Raw genomic sequence first — 17,907 nt, 5'->3', positions numbered from 1 at the left:
ATTGGGCTTAGTAATCAGAAGCAAGGATTTAAAGAGAAAACAATAAAAAAATAAAAATAAATAAAAAATAAGAGCCAGAGTAAGTGTGCAAACTCCGGGGCTGCACACAAGTCTGTGCAGTCTTTCCCCCCCTTGGGTCTAAGCAGCCGGCACACTTTTAAAAAATGTAGTCTGTCCTTTTGCACCCAGATCAAATGGGTTGCTTTTTAGAGTTCCCTTCTGTTAGCATCTCTGCAGACCCTCTTCCACATTCATGGATCACACCAGCCCCAAAAGCCACGCATTTTTCTAGGTGCAGACTTCTCCGTGTCCGCCGGTTCCTGCGGGTGCGTTTTTCTCTCCTGCCAGCACCACAGACCTCACCTTATCCAAGGTGAAATCTGACCTTTTCGTGAGGGAATGTTGAGCTGCTTTGAATCGGTGAACTTTTGGCACGTGGGGACTGGTGTTCTTGGGCTCGCAGCTGTTCAGTGGGAGCCATAATTGTAGATTCCTCAGGCTTTTCAGGCGTCTGATAACATCCACTTTGCCCTTTCTTCAAGATGGCGTGGTCTCCGTGTCCTAGTGGGTCCCTCTGGGAAGGAACCCAGCAGCAGTGGGGGCTGCCCGGTCAGGGGAGCACCATCCAGCAGCCCCCTACGGCCTCCTGGAGTATAGCTGTCCCTCAACTCAAACAAACACTCCCTGTGCGACCACACACTCTCCCTTTGTTTTCTCACTCACACACTATCTTACAGTCTGCCTTCCCATCAGCAGCCATCTTTCAGGATCTAATTTTAAAATCTTCTAATTAAGCCAGTCTGAAAAAGGTAAATATCACATGATCATACTCATTTGTGGAATATAATGAACAACATAAACTGATGAATAAAAATTGAACCAGAGTCATAGAAGCATTGAACAGATTGTCGAACCTAAGAGGGAAAGCAGAGGGTGAGGGTGTAAGAGATAAACTAAAGGACTTGTATGCATGCATATGAGCATAACCAATGGACACACATAGAGGGCTTGGGGGGAGTGGTAAGGGAAGATGGTGGTTGGTGAGGGCGGCCAGAGAGAGGTCAATGGGAGAAAAAAGAAGACTTAGGTGATACTTTAAACAATAAAGAATTAAAAAAAAAAAATCTATTGATTTTAGAGAGGAAGGGAGAGGGATAGAGGGAGAGAAACATCAATCAGCTGCCTCCTGCATGTTCCCTACTGGGGCACAAGCCCACAACCCAGGCATGTGCCCTGATCCTATGCTGAACTGGCGACCTAAGACCTAACTGGCAACCTTTTGGTGCATGGAAAGATGCTCAACCAACTGAGCCACACTGGCCAGGGCCGAATTGATATTTTTATTTTGAAAGGACACATAATAAAAGTTTTATAGTCTTCCTTAGGCAAATTAGTCAAATGAGAGAAAATATAAATATTCAGAAAACATTTAGATCAAGCCAAAAAACAAATCATTCTTAACAATGATTTCTTTGAACAATGCAAATAGCTTGTCTCAGGAAATAAAAAATTGAGGTTTTATCAGGTTTTTGCTTCTACAGAAGAATTTAGCAATATATTGTGAGCAAGAAAAATACTCAATTTCCAAGACCAATGTTTTTTCTTGCATTATTGTTGCTTTACTGGAAAGGAAAATTTAATTCTGAGAAAACAATTTTTTCACTGGCCTACCCAGCGCAAAGATTCAGCCTGAGTATCATTAGCAAATAGGGGCATTTTCTCAACCTGCTCTTGCCTTTGGCTCTCATGCTGAATTAGGAAGCCAGAACTTTGATTCGTTATTTTACTGGAACATTTTATCCTTTTTGGAGATGAAATGTTCTTTTGAAAAGAAATTTAAGACCTTATTAAATTTGCACGAACTTATAAAAGTAGATTACTTTCCTAATTCTCTTGTATACTGACACTCGTAATGCTATAATTGCTGGTTTATTATAAACGTAGTTATAGCTATTCAGTGAAACCAAGAGGTAAGTAAATATTAAAATATAACAGAGCTTCAACTCGCCCGACTTACAGTTTTTGTAGGATCCTGCATAGCTTCTTATGATTCTGGGATGACTTGGCTAGGTTGCTTGAGGCGGTTTAGGTGAGAGATACAACTTCCCTTTTCTTCTTTACTGGTAGGTTATCAGTGCCTCTCCGTGTGGAGTAACGCCTGTTCTCTTTAATCCAGTCAGTTCTCCCCCCTCCCTTTTAGTCACAACAGTTCTGGAAGCAGAGTGTCCCCAGGCCCTTTGTTAAGGAGAAGCATCTAGGATAGGGGTGGCGAACTCAATCAGAGAAGGGGCCAAAATCTAAAATCCAGCCTAAATCGCGGGCCGAATGGTTTACTGAACAGTCATAAACTGTCATTGTGATGGAAACGCATCGGAGTGCAATGATGCGGGCCACATTGCAAGGCCTGGCAGGACGGATTTGGCCCACGGGCCTTGTGTTTGACACATGTGATCTAGGACCACAGGAACAAGTTGTCTGTAATTCCATCGTCTTTTAAGCAGCTGCTACTCATAGACATCAGATGCTTTAGCACTGGAATGTCCACAAGGCTGGGAAGCTTTCTTTTGGGGAGGAGGGCTGATAAATATTAATAGACTCTAATCCTTCAATAATAAAAATGAAAATCTATCCATGGCTGTACAGCTCACATAGTGGCCACCAGCCACCTGGAAAGGGTGTCGTCCGAATTGGGATGCGCTATAAGAATAGAATGCACACGGGGTTTTGGAGGCTTCATTGGAAAAGACATGTAAAAATACCTCATTAATCTATTTTATATTGATGACGTCTTGAAATGATGACATTTGAGATAGGTTGGGTTAAATAAAATACATCACTAAAATTAATCTAGCCTCTTATCTTTTTTTTTTAATGGTGCTGCTAGGAAATTCAGGCTCCCATTCTATTTCTCTTAGAGAGTGCTGTCCTAGGGCGACAGAAATGCCATTTCTAAGTGCTGTGGTTTTAACAGTTCTCGTAATGTTCTTGGGTATATGTGTCTAGTAAAATAATAACAGGTTTCCTGGTTGTTGTTTTTTTTTTTTTGTTCCTTAAGGTTGAAATCAGCATTCAGAGCAACTTCCAGCCTGGGATGAAATTGGAAGTGGCCAATAAGAACAACCCGGACACGTACTGGGTGGCCACTGTCATCACCACCTGCGGGCAGCTGCTGCTTCTGCGCTACTGTGGCTATGGGGAGGACCGGCGGGCTGACTTCTGGTGTGACGTGGTGATAGCAGACCTGCACCCTGTGGGGTGGTGCACGCAGAACAACAAGGTCCTGATGCCCCCGGACGGTAAGCTCCCAGCTGGCCCACGATTCAGAGCCTTTGGGTTTGCAGGCAATCCTTATTCACGGCGTTTGCAGGTATCACCTTCCAGAGATTCCACAGGGGATTCAGCGGGAAACTCTGGCACTTTAAAGATTGCCTCCTGGGTTTCATAAATTTGATGGTGCCGGCGTGAGAGGGAACTTGGTTGTCAGAACTCTTCCTGAGCCAATCACGGCCTTCAGGAGACAAAAGCTCTGGAGCCTGATTTTGGAGGTAGAAGAGGAGGCTGAGACCGAGGTTTTGTTTTCCATTGCCGATGGGTTGTGTTGCATTTCTTTTGCTTTACAGATTTCACATTTCGAACAGTGCTGTAGAGCATCTGCAGGACCTCTCCAAGTTTTAATCTCTCTTGTTGTGGGAGACACTCAGGGTGTGCTGCTTGCAGAAACCAAAGAAGAGACCTGCTATAAAACAGTGGCAGTTTTTACCCTCAGGGGGCATGTGGCAGTGTCCGGAAGTACTGTTGTCTATGAGAGGGGAAGGAGGAAGGCGCTCTTGGCATCTGGTGGGAGGAGGCTAGGATGCTGCCAAATATCTTACAATGTAGCGGACAGCACCCCAACAAAGAATTATCGAGTTCGAACTCCAATAGTTGAGAAACCCTGCTTAAAAGAGTGGCAGCATATTACAGATGCATTAAAGGAGCTCATAGGATCTTGTCAGTGAGAAAAGCTGAGTCACCAATATTTGAATCTCAACAACCTACCCTCAGTGTTTCATTGTATGATGACAGCAGCAGTTACATTTGAAGGCGTCTGGTGCTAATTCTCTAGTGTAATGTCTTCTTAGTACTTGTCTGCCACTTTTAGCTTTGAATGGGTATTTTTATTTCAAAGTGACATGTGAAGTTTTAGAGCTGAATTCCACAAGTTTTTTGTGTCCATCATATTTAGTTGTTTTCACCTTTCAGAGCATTTGAGTTTTATCTTCTTTTTTAAGTTCTAATATATTGTTTTTCTGATAGGTGGGAATGGTCAATGGTTTTTTACTTCCCCTTTTTATGCATAACAGAGAGCCTGATAAATAGTGGGATCATAATAAATGCAAGGAGTTTGAGTTGCATTAATGGGTATATGTCAGGGTTGAAATTGTTGCCTTGGCCGTAGCTAACACTGTGACCCTTTGTTGTCTTAGGAGAAAGAGAGAAAGGCCCTTCTTGCTTTGGGTCTTCTCACCTGCTCTCTTCTGGGCCTACACCATCTTCTTCCAGCTGGCAGCTTCTCTTATCACTCTCTCAGGCAACTGTGGTCAAGGACTCATGTGCCCTTAATGTTGATCATATTTGTAACTGTGCCTCCCATTGATTTAAAAAAAAAAAATGATATGTAATTCACATACTATAAATTCATCTCTATAAAGCTCAGTGACTTTTAATATAGTCACCAGGGTATGTAGCCATTATCACTGTCCAATTCCAAAGTATTTCCATCATCCCATAAATAAGCCCTGTACCCATTTATAGTCACTCTCACTCTCCCATCCACCCAGGCCCTGGCCCTAAACTACTTTCTGTTTCTGTAGACTTGTTTATTCTGGACATTTCCCATATATGGAATCGCATAGTGTGTGGCCTTTCGTGTTCAGCTTCTTTTACTCAGCATTTTGTATTCAAAGCTCATCCATGCTTAGCACGTATCAGGGCTTCATTCCTTTTTATAGCTGAATCATATTCCATCATATGGATAGACCACATTTTGTTTAACCATTTGTCAATTGATGTGCATCTGGGTGCAATTGTTCTTTGAATTGTGTGGTTCTCTAAATAGAAGACTCCCTCTCCCTGTGCCTCCTCACCCCTTTCCGTATTGGTAGTGTCTTTGTATACAGAAGTGTGAGTCTTTATTTCTCATCTCTGTTGAGGGTTACTTTTCAGGTGAGTGCTGGAGAATGGTGTTAATGCATGAGCCTTTATTTTTCACTCTTGTTCTACTTCTGCAAGGGCAAATAGTTGAACACTACCTGCAATGCCTTTGGTAATGCTTGCTACTTTTAGTCCAAGGCTCAGTTTAAATTGTGCCATTAATAGGACAATTAATTTGTTTTTACCCTTTTTACAAAATTTTAAGTGTACAGTACATTATTGGTAACTATAAGTAGAATGCTGACAGCAGATTGCTAGAACTTTTTCATCCTGCATGACTGAAACTTTATACCCATTGAACAGTAACTCCCTATTTCCCCTTTCCTAGTCTTGGGTCACCAGCATTCTACTCTGTGTATGAGTTTGAAGTCTTTAGATGCCTCAAATAAGCATAATCTTACAGTGCTTGTCCTTTTGTGACTGGTGTCTTTCACTTAACGTAATGTCCTCAAGGTTCATCCACGTAGCATGTGACAGGATTTCCTTCTTAAAGGCTGAATAATATTCCATTTAGCCTTGAATGCAAACAGCCACTAAGGTGAGAAGATATAACATGCAATGATTTAACGTACCTATAATTTATGATCTGTCATAGAGTAAACCAGTCTTGAATGGGTGAATTATATGGATGGAATATTGGGAAAATAGCAGTTGTAGTTAGAAAATTAGACTAATTCTCATTTTCCCAGTTCTACACACAAAGGCCACATAGATAGGCCCCTATACTCTCAGGAGAGTACAGTCAGACATGCATTAATTCCAGGCAGGCGATACACACGTGGGGGCACTGTCAGAGGGGAATGCAGGAGGCAAGCCCCCATTCCTAGCAGCAGCCTTACCTTTCTCTGTTCTTGCTTGTGTCATTCATGTATGACTCACTCTTCAAAGGTTGATACTGTAGTAGCTAAACGTCCTTGGAAAGGATGTGAGATGGCTTCACGTTATAGATTATTTAGTGAATAGTATTAGAGAGAAGTTCTGGGGTACTGAATTTTAACACTCTAAGAGCTAATGGGTTCACTTGGTAAACATCCATGCTGTTGCTTGAGAAAGACAGTGTAGCTCATTAATTGAGTCTTCTTTCTCACTGGGATGAAAAATGCGGCAGCAGTCACAGATTCAGAAACACTGTCAAATTTGTATCCTGCTGACTTCCTACTATCAAGCAAGACACAGACACACTTAACATGACAAATTCAAAATAAAAATAAAAACCCTGTAACGAGGGAAACCACTAATGTGACTGGAAGGTAGGAGGGCTTTTCACAAAGTAACAAGGTATGCTAATTTTGAGAATTTCTCTATGGCTCGTTTTAAGGAACTTAAAAAAAATTTAGTAGGTAATCAATTTGACTTTGGAAATCTTTAGTGCAGGGAACAAAGTCAGGAAATAGAAGGTTCACGGGGCAAAAGGTTTTATTGATTGCTGCAGGACAGGATAATTATTGCTTTGTGGCTAGACAGCACTTGTTCCACTGGGAATGGCAGACTGTTTTTGAACGAGGATTCTTGTTTCTGTCTTTGAGAGCTCATATCACTGTGAATTCCGCAACTGTACCTGGCTGATCTTTCTGGTGGTTAAACTTGAAAGGCTTCTCAGAATATTAACATGGGTGCAAGCAGTCCATGACACGTAATAGTCTTGTTAGGAGTGCTCTACGGTGATAGGCTTCTTATTGATCCCAGGAACCAGGGCGGGAGAGTGGGCTGTATAAAGAGAGGAACATGGCTGTTGGAGACAGGGCCTGGGATGCTCCTCTTGCCTCAGCCATTAGCTTAGCTACGTGGGTGGGTCTCCTCTTCATTTTTGTATCTTTAAAATGAGGTTAGAGTATCCTGTAATCTCTCAAGAGCTTCCTAGTCTCACATGCCCTGGGTTGTGATCCTTGTCAAAGAAAGGAGGAGGGAGAAGCTGCTACTTTTCCTACAGTAGGCGTGAGCCATGGAATTTGCTTTGGAATTAGGGTCTATGGAAATCTAGCCCAGGCATCTTTACGAAGCACGGAAGTACAGCTCCTGGGTTACTGTTGGGGATGATGACATCTCAATGGACTGAGGGCTGAACTAGGTTGGAAAGTTACTGTGAGTGTCTGGGTCCAAAGTCACTGGAAATGGATAGCATTTTGCTCATTGGAGATTGTAGACTGAGAAAGATCAGCACAAATAAAGTTGAGTCATTTAGTATATGGAGGACAGCTTCAAAATATGGCTGGACCAGAAAAGACCATGGGAACTTGGGGTGAAGGGAGTATGTTGCCTTGCATGGTCAGACTGAGGTTGCAGTGCTTGAGATCTTTCAAGATGTTTGGGATTTTTCAAAGTTGTCTTACTCTTCTAAATCATTGCATTGAAAGAAACTCGTTTTATTATTTTTGATGATAGTTTTAACAGACATGTAACCTTCCTTATAGTCCCATATTTTCCTGCATTGCTCCTTGAAATGAATGTAGCCTTTGAATTAACATGAGCCATCATTATTATTTTAAACTAGAGGCCCAGTGCACAAAATTTGTGCACTTGGTGGGGGAGGGGGGATTCCCTCAGCCGTGCCTGCACCCTCTCCAATTCAGGACCCCTCAGGGGATGTCTGTCAGGCCTAAACTGGCAGACAGACATTCTGCTCACAATCTGGGACTGCTGGCTCCTAACTGCTCACTTGCCTGCCAGCTTGATCACCCCTAACTGCCTGCCTCCAACTGGCCTGATTGCCCCTAACTGTGCCCCTGCCGCCTGCTCCCCACCAGCCTGGTTGCCCCTAACTACCCCTCTGCTGGCCTGGTCACCCCCAACTGTTCCCCTGCTGGCCTGGTCACCTCTAACTACACACACCCCTGCCCCCATTCCCCTCTCCCCCCGCACCTCCCCTTCTGCCCCACTGGACTGGTCGCCTCCACACAGTGGTCGCCCCCCACGCAGTCTGCTGTTCTGTCGTTACTATGAGGGCGTCCTGACCAATTTGCATATTACCCTTTTATTAATATAGACATTATGAGGAAGGAAACAGCACAGCAGCAGCCAGTATGCCCCTAGGAAGGACATGTTTAAAAAGACTGGTTTAGTGGCCAATTGGCTGTTCAAAGAGCAGTGTTCCTGCTCCTGAGCTAATCAGTATTAATCTTTCACATTAAGAGTATAAAGAAACTGCTACATTAAAAGCACACCACTAAGTGCAGCGGAGGATTAGCTCTTATTAGAGCTGCAAAATGTAAAACGTTTGGCTTAGTAAATCAATAAGGCTTGATTTATTCATAAGCACATGCAAAGCTCGCATAGGGCAGCTGACAAATAATTATTGTTTACAGTGATAGTGTAAGGAAGTCATTTAATCCAGTGATCGTTGCACTGCTATTTATTGAGAAGGAGCAGTGATACCTTTTGATGTCTGGAGTGGGGGACCTCTGGAGGTCTAGCAGGTAGGTACCCCCTGAGGCCCTGAAAGGAATGCTGTCACATTGCAGGTTAATGCATGTGATGGTGCTGTTCGCAGAACACTCCGTCGCTTCTGCACCGAGAAGTATTTATGTGTGCTTTCTGCTGTTGCAGGAAAAGATTGGCATTAGGTGCCTTAGGAATCATATCACTAGTTTTTATTTTCCCCATTATGAAAATTCCTATAATTTGAATTGCAAACTCTGCAGTCTTGCCAGAATGACTCTATTTGCCATTCAAACTTGAATCAAAATTACTGGAGTTAGTTATTATATAACTTATTTGAATAAAGGGATGTTTATTCATGAAGTGTTAGGAGAAAGTGTGAATATGGCCTTATGTGATGGGGGTAGATTCCGCCAGGTTCTAAAGCCTGGTCCGAGGGCTGTTTTAGGGACTGCTGTTTTTACTGTAGTTGATTGCAAAGTAAGAGATGATGGCAGGGGTACCCAGGACTGTAAAGTGATCAGATGACAGGATTTACCAATCCATAACCATTGTCAAACGGAGGACTTAGAAGTAGCATTTGCTTGTTATGTGAAATTATCAGTGTTTACTATTCATATTTTATTATTTAAGTGACATTTTAGTAATACTAATGAAACCTACTCAGTCACATTGGTTTCATTTATGTATTAATAAGAAAATTAAGTACATACGCTAAAATCTTAAAGGGCAAAATAAATCTTAAGCAGAGTTGAGGGAGGCACAGGGATTAAACTCATTAATCATTAGATCATTTAATATAAAGAGAAAAACACATTGTTATATAAGAAAGGTAGGCTGTATTTGATAAGTATGACAGTAAGTAAACTAGAAGTCATCGGTATATATTTTAAAAAGCGAGTTAGTATCCTATTGAGAAAAAGCCATTTTTGACAGTGCTGTGTGAAAGAAGGAATATTCAGGTAGGAAAAGAGTGATCCTTTCTCTCTAGGTACTTAATGGCCTTTTAAAAACAAAACACATGATTTTGAGTCCTATGTATAGATTCATCATGGTAGACCAGAGGGAACTTGGTTTCCCAATGTGTGGGTGTGTTTTAAGTGTGATGACCATATGCTAGTATGCGTTTATGTGTTCATGTCATGTGTTTGTGTGCATGTGTGAGCATACCGGTGCTTGCATACATGCATAAGTGTGTGCATCTGTATCTGTGAACATGTGTGTGCATTTGTATACATAGATGAGAATATGAGTGTGTTTGTGTATGCATGAAACTGAGTGTGTGTTGATCTAAGTAGTATTTTGAAATAATTTTGGTCTTTACCATTTATAAGTCACTTCATTTAAAAGTCTGGGTTATAGTCATCTCTTGAAAACTTAGATGATGCAGACCTGTTGGACCTGTATTCCACGAGGCATCCCTCACTGCAGCGCCTGCCTCTGTAGGTGGCCATTAGTTTGCTCTCCACACCTTCTGTTCCCTGGTTGGGCTTCAATTCTGTTCCAGCCTTCAGGGCCTCTGAGCTAACACCTAGAAACAGGAGAGCCACCGGGGGACCTTGTGCAGCCTCTGAGCGTGTGACCCCAAGATTCCGAGTCTCAGTCTTACAAAGTATTGGAAGCATATTATTAAGGAAATTTGTAGAATTGGCTCCTTGTGATTTTTAGGAAGAAAGTGGGAAACTTCTTGTCCAGAATGTGTTGTCAGTTTTGGAGGCAAATAAATGGAAGAGATTTGGGCTGCAACTTACTGACAAACGGTAATCATGAGATTATGTAAAATTATGTAAATCGTATCAGATGCTATTTGGGTGTTTTGCACCACATGAAAACTGTGAGCACAAAGCAACACTAGAAGATTTTCCTTTTTGGTGCTAGTCATAAATGAATTTATTTTCTTTTGCTTCTTAATCCAGCACCATGTGTACTTTAAATCAAGCATGTGTTTAATTCTGTGTGAAATGTAGGGGTTAGTAGGTTCTGTGGGTTCTTGGCCTCTTGTCTAACTCTGTTAATTCTTCATTTCCTTAACTGTCAGAGCCCTAGTTTCAGCTGTTTGCTCTCCTCCCTTCGGCCCCCACCTTCCCGGCTAGAGATCCTGGCCTGGGCTGCCCCCGACTTGGCTCAAAGGAAGGCTTCCATACACAGGGGTCAGCTCCCATCCACCCCCATTCCTTTAATACCCTGAATGGATGAGTAGTGTAGCCCCTGCGAGAGAAGCCTGCACTCACCTTTGCACAGATTGGTCTTCCCTGGCACTGCTGGCCCTTTTGGATCTCTGCTGCTTCTAACCCTGCCCCTGCCCCCTGGAACTCTCTTGTTTCCCCACCCCGAGCCAGGAGCCCTTGGAGCTGTCTGTCCGCTCTCCATCCTGCCTCTGGCTGTCCTCTAGCCTGTTGCGCTGGTGAGCTTCTCCCACTTCTCTTCCTGCCCTGGGCTGTTGAACAAGCCTCTGATTTCCTGCTGCTTCTTATTATGTCTCCCAACATGGGTCTAGGTCTCAGGGACACGCTGGCCTTCAGGCCCAGGCTGTCCTTCAGGCCTTGCCTCTGCTCCAGGGCTGCGCCCCATCCAGGGCTATCCCTTCTGTCAAGGCCACTTTGACTGTCCAGGCTCATGCCTTCTTTCTAAAGTCATAAGGACCTTCTAGGGCCATGCTTCTGTTCTCTCCAGAATTTTCAACAGTTATATGTAGTGGTTGAGGAGTATTTTACAATATTAAACAAAATTTAGTTTGTTTTACGAAATTAAAACATTTTACAATATAAGTTCATACTCTGACACATAATACAGAGCTTCAGACATGACATCACACAGGAGGTGTGACCTTGACTTTTCACATTGGCCCTGGATAGATAGATGTGAAATGCTAGAACTGTGAATAGTTTTATAATTATAAACACACCTAGTAAAATTAACATCTCAAAAAAACTAAATGAAGTATTTAACTTTATTTAAACATTTTTAGATAAAAATTTGATATTTGCTAGTTATACTTTGTAATTTTCTTATTAATTTTAATAGATAAATTAGAACATTTAAATGGAAAGTAGCTTTTTTGAAGACATAAAACATTTAAAAGTTTGATTTTTGCACTTCACATTTTTTGATTAAAAATATTAAAATCATATAGACTGGCTATAATTATATTTTATGTTTTAACCCCTTAGATAATTTCTGTGAATAGAATACAAATTATGTGAAAACTTTTAATTTCTTAAAACTAGATAGTTAATAATTTCTCTGAAATGAGGGCAAGGAAAAGAAATGTTATGGAATAAAGGTTTAAAGATTTATGGTTTATGTAAGTTTTTATTTTATGACTTATCCAAACATTGCTAGCCTATCAACAACATACCCAGACACATGTCATCATATTTAAATTTAGTAATCTTTGGCGTTTTGCCAACTTGCAGTCATCTGTAAACTGGAGCCCTTCACAGACTTTTTGATTCTGTCATTATGAGGCTATAATATAGTGTAGGAGGATAGGCCATACTTTACTCCACAACCTGTTCACTGATAAATTTTAACTTTAACATATTCCCACCTGTGCTATGCGCACCCACTTTTATATCCTTGCCTGTCCATGGGATGGGTGGGCCTGTTCCAGGTTTCCACAGTGGATTTCTCATGTTTCCTCGAATTGGACATCTTCCCGAGGCTTAGTGGCCCGGGTCTGTGTGAGGAGTTCGTTTCCAGGTCCGCCCTGAAACCAATCTTTGGTATCCTTTCCTGCCTCACCCACCCCAGCCTCCTCCTCCACGCGAGAGAAGAAGGTCACTGTGGTGCACACGGGGTATCTGTGTCCTAAGTGAAGCCTCATTCACTCAAGACAGCACACCAACCTTCCCAACATAACATTACGGAACCACAGTTCACCGTGGTCCTCCCTTGTCCGCTGTCTCACTTTCTGTGGTTTCAGTTATCCACAGCCAACCAGGGCCTGAAAGTATTAGACCAGGCATCTTCAAACTACGGCCCGCGGGCCACATGCGGACCACAGAGGAGTCTGATCCGGCCCGCCAGGTTTTTTGGGCAGTGAGCACAGCCGAGGTGTTACAGTAGGAATTAGTAGTTCATATAGTCCGGCCCTCCAGCTCTCTGAGGGACCGTGATCTGGCCACACTTTAAAAAGTTTGAGGACCCCTGTACGGAAAATTGCAGGAATAAACAGTGTATACTTTTTAAATGGTGCGCTGCTCTGAGTGTTGTGATGAAACCTGCCTGCTCCCCGAGGCTGTCTCGCTTGAATCACCCCTGCGTCCAGCGTCTCTGTGCTAAATACACTCCCCGCCTGTTAGCCACTCAGTAGCTGTCTCGGCGATCAGTTCAGTTATCAGAGACAGACAGCATTTCACAGAACTTTTATTGCAGTATTTCATTACAGTTGTTCTGTTTTATTATTAGTTATTATTGTTAATCTCCTACTATGCTTAATTTATAAATTAAACTTTATCATAAGCCCCGCCCTGAATCCATCATTGGTCCCTAGCTCTCCCTGACTGGATTTTTAAGGTGCTGCTTTCCCTCAGCCCTTCCTGTTTGCTCACTAAGACAGTGTTTCTTACAGTGTAGGTGTTTGGAAGTTCTCAGGGCTTCGACAGGATTTATCGCGATTTGGGCTTTTACAAAGTTTATATTTAGTTAATGGATTCTCTTGGTAATAAATGTGCGAGTCTTCCTCCAGGTTCTTGCTGACAGGAAACCTAGAGCCAGAAGAAGGGAGATTTGGGGATGATGGGGGAGAACCCGCCCATGGATACCAGCAGCTGTTGCCATAGAGATGGGGAAAAAATGTTATGTCAAGCTATGAAAGATTATTTATTGAAGTTTTACTATGTGTCTGATTTCTTTTAGTGGGATATTATATAATATAGGGTGTCCCAAAAAATGTATATACACTTTTAACAGCTGAAAGCTCAATTTTGAAAATGAAATGTATTTTAATAAACGCTGCATTTATAATTACTCAAAGTGTGTGAATACACTGAGTGGTCAGGTTATGATGATCTCTGAATGCATAATAATCTGGCCACTCAGTATATTCTATCTAATAAAAGAGTAATATGCAAATTAACCATCACTCCATCACAAAGATGGCGACACCCATAGCCACAATATGGTGGCACCCAGTCCCTTCAGGCCCTCTGCTGGAGTGTCCAGGCCTGTTGGCCTGGCTGGAATTCCCCAAACCAAGTAGCGAGGCTGGATTTGCCCCCAGACACGGCAGACAGAGACCAGACAGCAGGGCGTGGGGTCTTCCTTAGCACAGCAGTGGTGGGAACACTGTCAGGCCCGGCAGACAGAGCCCAGACAGCAGGGCATGGGGGCTTCCTTAGTGTGTCAGCATCAGAAAAGCCCCCAGGCCTGGCAGACAGAGCACACTGAAGGGCATGGGGGCTTTGTTTGCATGGCAGCAGCAGGCAGAGCATGGACAGCAGGGCATGGGGACTTCATTTGCACCGCGGCAGCTAAGCTCTCAGGTCTGGCAGGCAGGGAGTGGACCGCAAGCCTGGGGGCTTCATATCCATGGCTGCAGCAAGCCCCCAGGCCCCACAGAGAGCAGAGAATCACAGGGAGGGGCCTAAGCCATCAGTAGGACATCCCCTGAGAGCTCTTGGTTTGGAGAGGATGCAGGTTGGGCTGAGGGACCCCTGTGCATGAATTTTGTGTACCAGGCTATATCTATATCTATATCTATATCTATATCTATATCTATATATATCTATATCTATATCTATATCTATATCTATCTATATCTATATCTATATCGCCTGGTGCATGAATTTGTGCATGGGTGGGGTCGGGCCAGCCTGACCAGGGGGAGGGGACATGGGCGATTAGCTGGCCTGCCTGCTGGTTGAACTCCTGGTCCAGGGGACAATTTGCATATTGGCCTTTTATTATATAGTATATACACTGAGTGGCCAGCTTATTATGCGTTCAGAAATCATAATAATTTGACCACTCAGTGTACATTTTTGGGGACATCCTAAATGGTTATTATTAAGCATTTATATGAAGCACATTTGTAATGCAATCAGCTTGTTGCCCATGGCACTCAGATGAAGACCTATTTTTTGGAAATGTGTGTTTTATGTGGCAACTGCCAATGTACGTTCTTATATGTCGGTCATTTCTGCTTTGGTTGGAGATCTCATCTCACTCGTGTCTTGCTAAGAAGTCTCAGAAGTTAATTTGAAACTCTGATTTCTGGAATGGGTAATACCTTTTTCTTGTCCTAATGGAAACTGCTCTGAGACAGCATTTTTTTTTTTTTTTTTTAGTGTATTTTGAAATTTGTCTTTTTATGCTAAGCATTTTTCAAGGAAATTTACACGAGCTGGAGGCTGACGTGGTTGGTAATGGATGCCTGACCCCTAACTTCTGTGGTGATCTGCTGGTGGAAAGGTCCCTCTGGTCTGTATTCTGCTGGCGTTTAAGTAAAATAAATTGGAGCGTCCACAGCTGGCTCCTATGTGGTAAGAGTGCTCTTCAGGCCCTAACAGAGGCATGGAGGGCATTGACCTGTGTCAGGTGGCTTGGCTAGTAGCTCATCTGTACCTCTCGCTTAGTGTGACCTTGGGAAAAAGTCACTTAAACCTCTTTGCACGCTCCTCATCTTTAAAATGGCTAATTATCACCTGACCTTGCTCTCTCTCTGTGGTATTGTCAGCACCAACTTTGATGGCTGATGCAAAAGCTTTCTGGAATCTGTAGAGCATTACAAGGGGGAAAGAACGCTCAGGATCGCTTTCTCTCATTCTCTCTCTCTCTCTCTCTCTCTCTCTCTCTCTCTCTCTCTCTCTCTCTCTCTCTCTCTCTCTCTTTAACTGTAAGGGACAAGGGAGCTAAGTGAGGAAGTGCCTGCATCTAGGACAGGAAGCCCAGAAATGCAGCTGGGAGGTGCAGCAGAGGCTGGCTCAGCTGCAAGCGCTTCCCCCGCTGTGGTCAGTGCCAGGCACTTCCACTTACCCCACCCCCACCTCCCGTGACCTCAGAATTTTGATTATACCCTTTTGTAGTTATTTTTGCCTTGTGTTATCATTGTTTATGGATACATAATCACACCCATTGATAAAAAAAAGTAAGGCTTTGTGAACATGTGTGATCAGAAATACATGTTTTCGATCCCAATACAACTTAATTACATGTGTGAACTTGGATTCGGTACCTCATTTTTAAACTTTGTGACCTTCGATATTCCCATCTGCGACCTGGGATAATGACAACTGCCTGACAGCCTTATCAGCCCTATGTGATCTATATCAACTCCTCAGAGCAATATTTAAAATGCAGAAGGAATTGGAGAAATGTTGTTTTTGTTTTTTTTCCTTAATTTTTCTCTGGCTAAGAATGGTTTTTACTTACTTTCTAATTTTACTTATTTATTGTTTTTTTAAACTTCCTTCCTTCCTTCCTTCCTCCCTCCCTTCTTCCCTCCCTCCCTCCCTCCCTCCCTCTCTTCTTCCCTCCCTCCCTCCCTTCCTTTTTTCTTTGTTTCATTTTTAAATCCTCACCCAAGGATGTTTTTATTAATTTTTAGAGAGAGAGAGAAAGGGAGAAGAGGGGTGGGTAGAGAAAGAAACATTGATCAGTTAGTTGCCTTCTCTATGCAGGGACCGAACCTGTGACCTAGGTATGTGTCCTGACCGGGAATAGAACCCTGGACCCTTCAGTGTACAGGAGAATGCTCTAACCAACTGAGTCACACCTGCCAGGGCAAAGACTTTTATTTTGGTTTAGAGAAATTTTAGGCTCAAGCAAAACTGAGGTGAAGGGGCAGAGATTTCCCATATACCCCTGCCTCTGCACATGCACAGCCTCCCACACTGTCAACATGCCCATAGACAGTGCATTTGTTACAACTTATGAGCCTACATTGATTATCAGGTCACCATCACCCAGAGTCCACAGTTTACATGAGGACTCGCTCTTGGTGGTGTGCAGTCTGTGGGTTTGGCCGTGTATCCACCATTACAGTTCCATACAGTGACTTTTCCCTGCCCCGAAAGCTCTCTGATTCACCTTTCACCCCCTCCTCCCAACCCCCTGGGACCCACTGATCTGTTCACTGTCTCCAGAGTTTTGCCTTTTTTGTGGGATGACAGTTGCAATCGTAGCACCCTTTTATTTTTTTATGTCTTGCATTTAGTTAAGCTCAGTAGTTGTTAAGTGGTTAAGAACAAAGCTTCTGAGCTAATTAAAAAAATAATGGCAAGTGAAGACTAATTGGTAGTTGTAGTGCACGTGTGTTATTTACTCAAGATCCTTTTAAATCTGACCGCACTCATGCCCAACAACCACACTTGGATTCCGAGGCTTTGCTGCATGTTGGAAGCAGCGGTTAGGAGCAGGGGCAGAGGGCTGTTAGTCACACACACTTGTTTCACAGGTAAATGATCGCTGACAGCCCAACTGCAAGGGAGGAGATGGAACAACTGGGAAAAGTTGATAGCAATGCAAGAGCAATCTAATGTTTTTTTGTTGTTTTTTAAAATATACTTGTTGATTTTTTACAGAGAGGAAGGGAGAGGGATAGAGAGTTAGAAACATCGATGAGAGAGAGGGATAGAGAGTTAGAAACATCGATGAGAGAGAGATATCTACTGGGGATGTGCCTGCAACCAAGGTACATGCCCTTTAACTGGAATCAAACTTGAGGCCCTTCAGTCTGTAGGCTGATGCTCTATCCACTGAGCCAAACCAGTTAGGGCATAATGTCTTTTACTATAGGAGCAAATGATCCTGTCAGTAGGTCAGGAGGATATGGTGTTATTACACAGGGGTCAGCTATGATATGAGCATGCTGAATAATTGATTTACACCATTCTCAATCCTAAAAGAGATTTCAGATTTATTTTATATCTCAATAGAAAGGGTTAAGCTTGGAGGGGTGTGGTGTGGAGAAATATAGACTGTAAAGAAGTGGGACTCTGACAAACATGTGCTCTACGAATCGAATGTAGTAATGAACTATTATTTTTATTTTATTTTATATATTTTTTAAATTCAAAGCATTTCTTTTAAAAATATGGTTTTATTGATTTTAGTGAGAGGGAGGAAGTGAGGGAGAGAGAGAAACAGCAATGTGAAAGAGAAATATTGTTTGGCTGCCTCCTGCAAACCCTGGTATGTGCCCTGACTGGGAATGGAACTGGCAACCTCCTGGTGCATGGGATAATACTCAACTGACTGAGCCACACTGGCCAGTTCAATGAACTATTACTACTATGGTAGAATCTTTTATACCCAGATTTCGAGTATCAAACAATTCTTATTCTGGTTCCTTAAACTCTAAGCCAACACAGCTTCGAAGTATTGACCTGGTACACA

General features: G+C 42.8%; 1 protein-coding gene across 3 annotated transcripts in view; it reads left to right on the top strand.

The window, feature by feature from the left end:
* SFMBT2 (Scm like with four mbt domains 2) overlaps window positions 1-17,907 on the top strand; it is a 201,255-nt gene that overhangs the window by 34,243 nt on the left and 149,105 nt on the right. For all 3 annotated transcript variants that reach the window (XM_045588599.1, XM_045588594.1, XM_036461294.2), the window contains exon 4: window positions 3,056-3,296. In XM_045588599.1, coding sequence (XP_045444555.1) covers window positions 3,056-3,296 — 241 coding nt within the window. The remainder of the gene's footprint in view (window positions 1-3,055; window positions 3,297-17,907) is intronic.

The sequence above is a fragment of the Pipistrellus kuhlii genome, unplaced genomic scaffold, assembly GCF_014108245.1.
Source record: "Pipistrellus kuhlii isolate mPipKuh1 unplaced genomic scaffold, mPipKuh1.p scaffold_m20_p_1, whole genome shotgun sequence".
Lineage (NCBI taxonomy): Eukaryota > Metazoa > Chordata > Mammalia > Chiroptera > Vespertilionidae > Pipistrellus > Pipistrellus kuhlii.
Note: the sequence above shows the minus strand (reverse complement) of the source record. Positions and strands in the feature narration are given on the sequence as shown.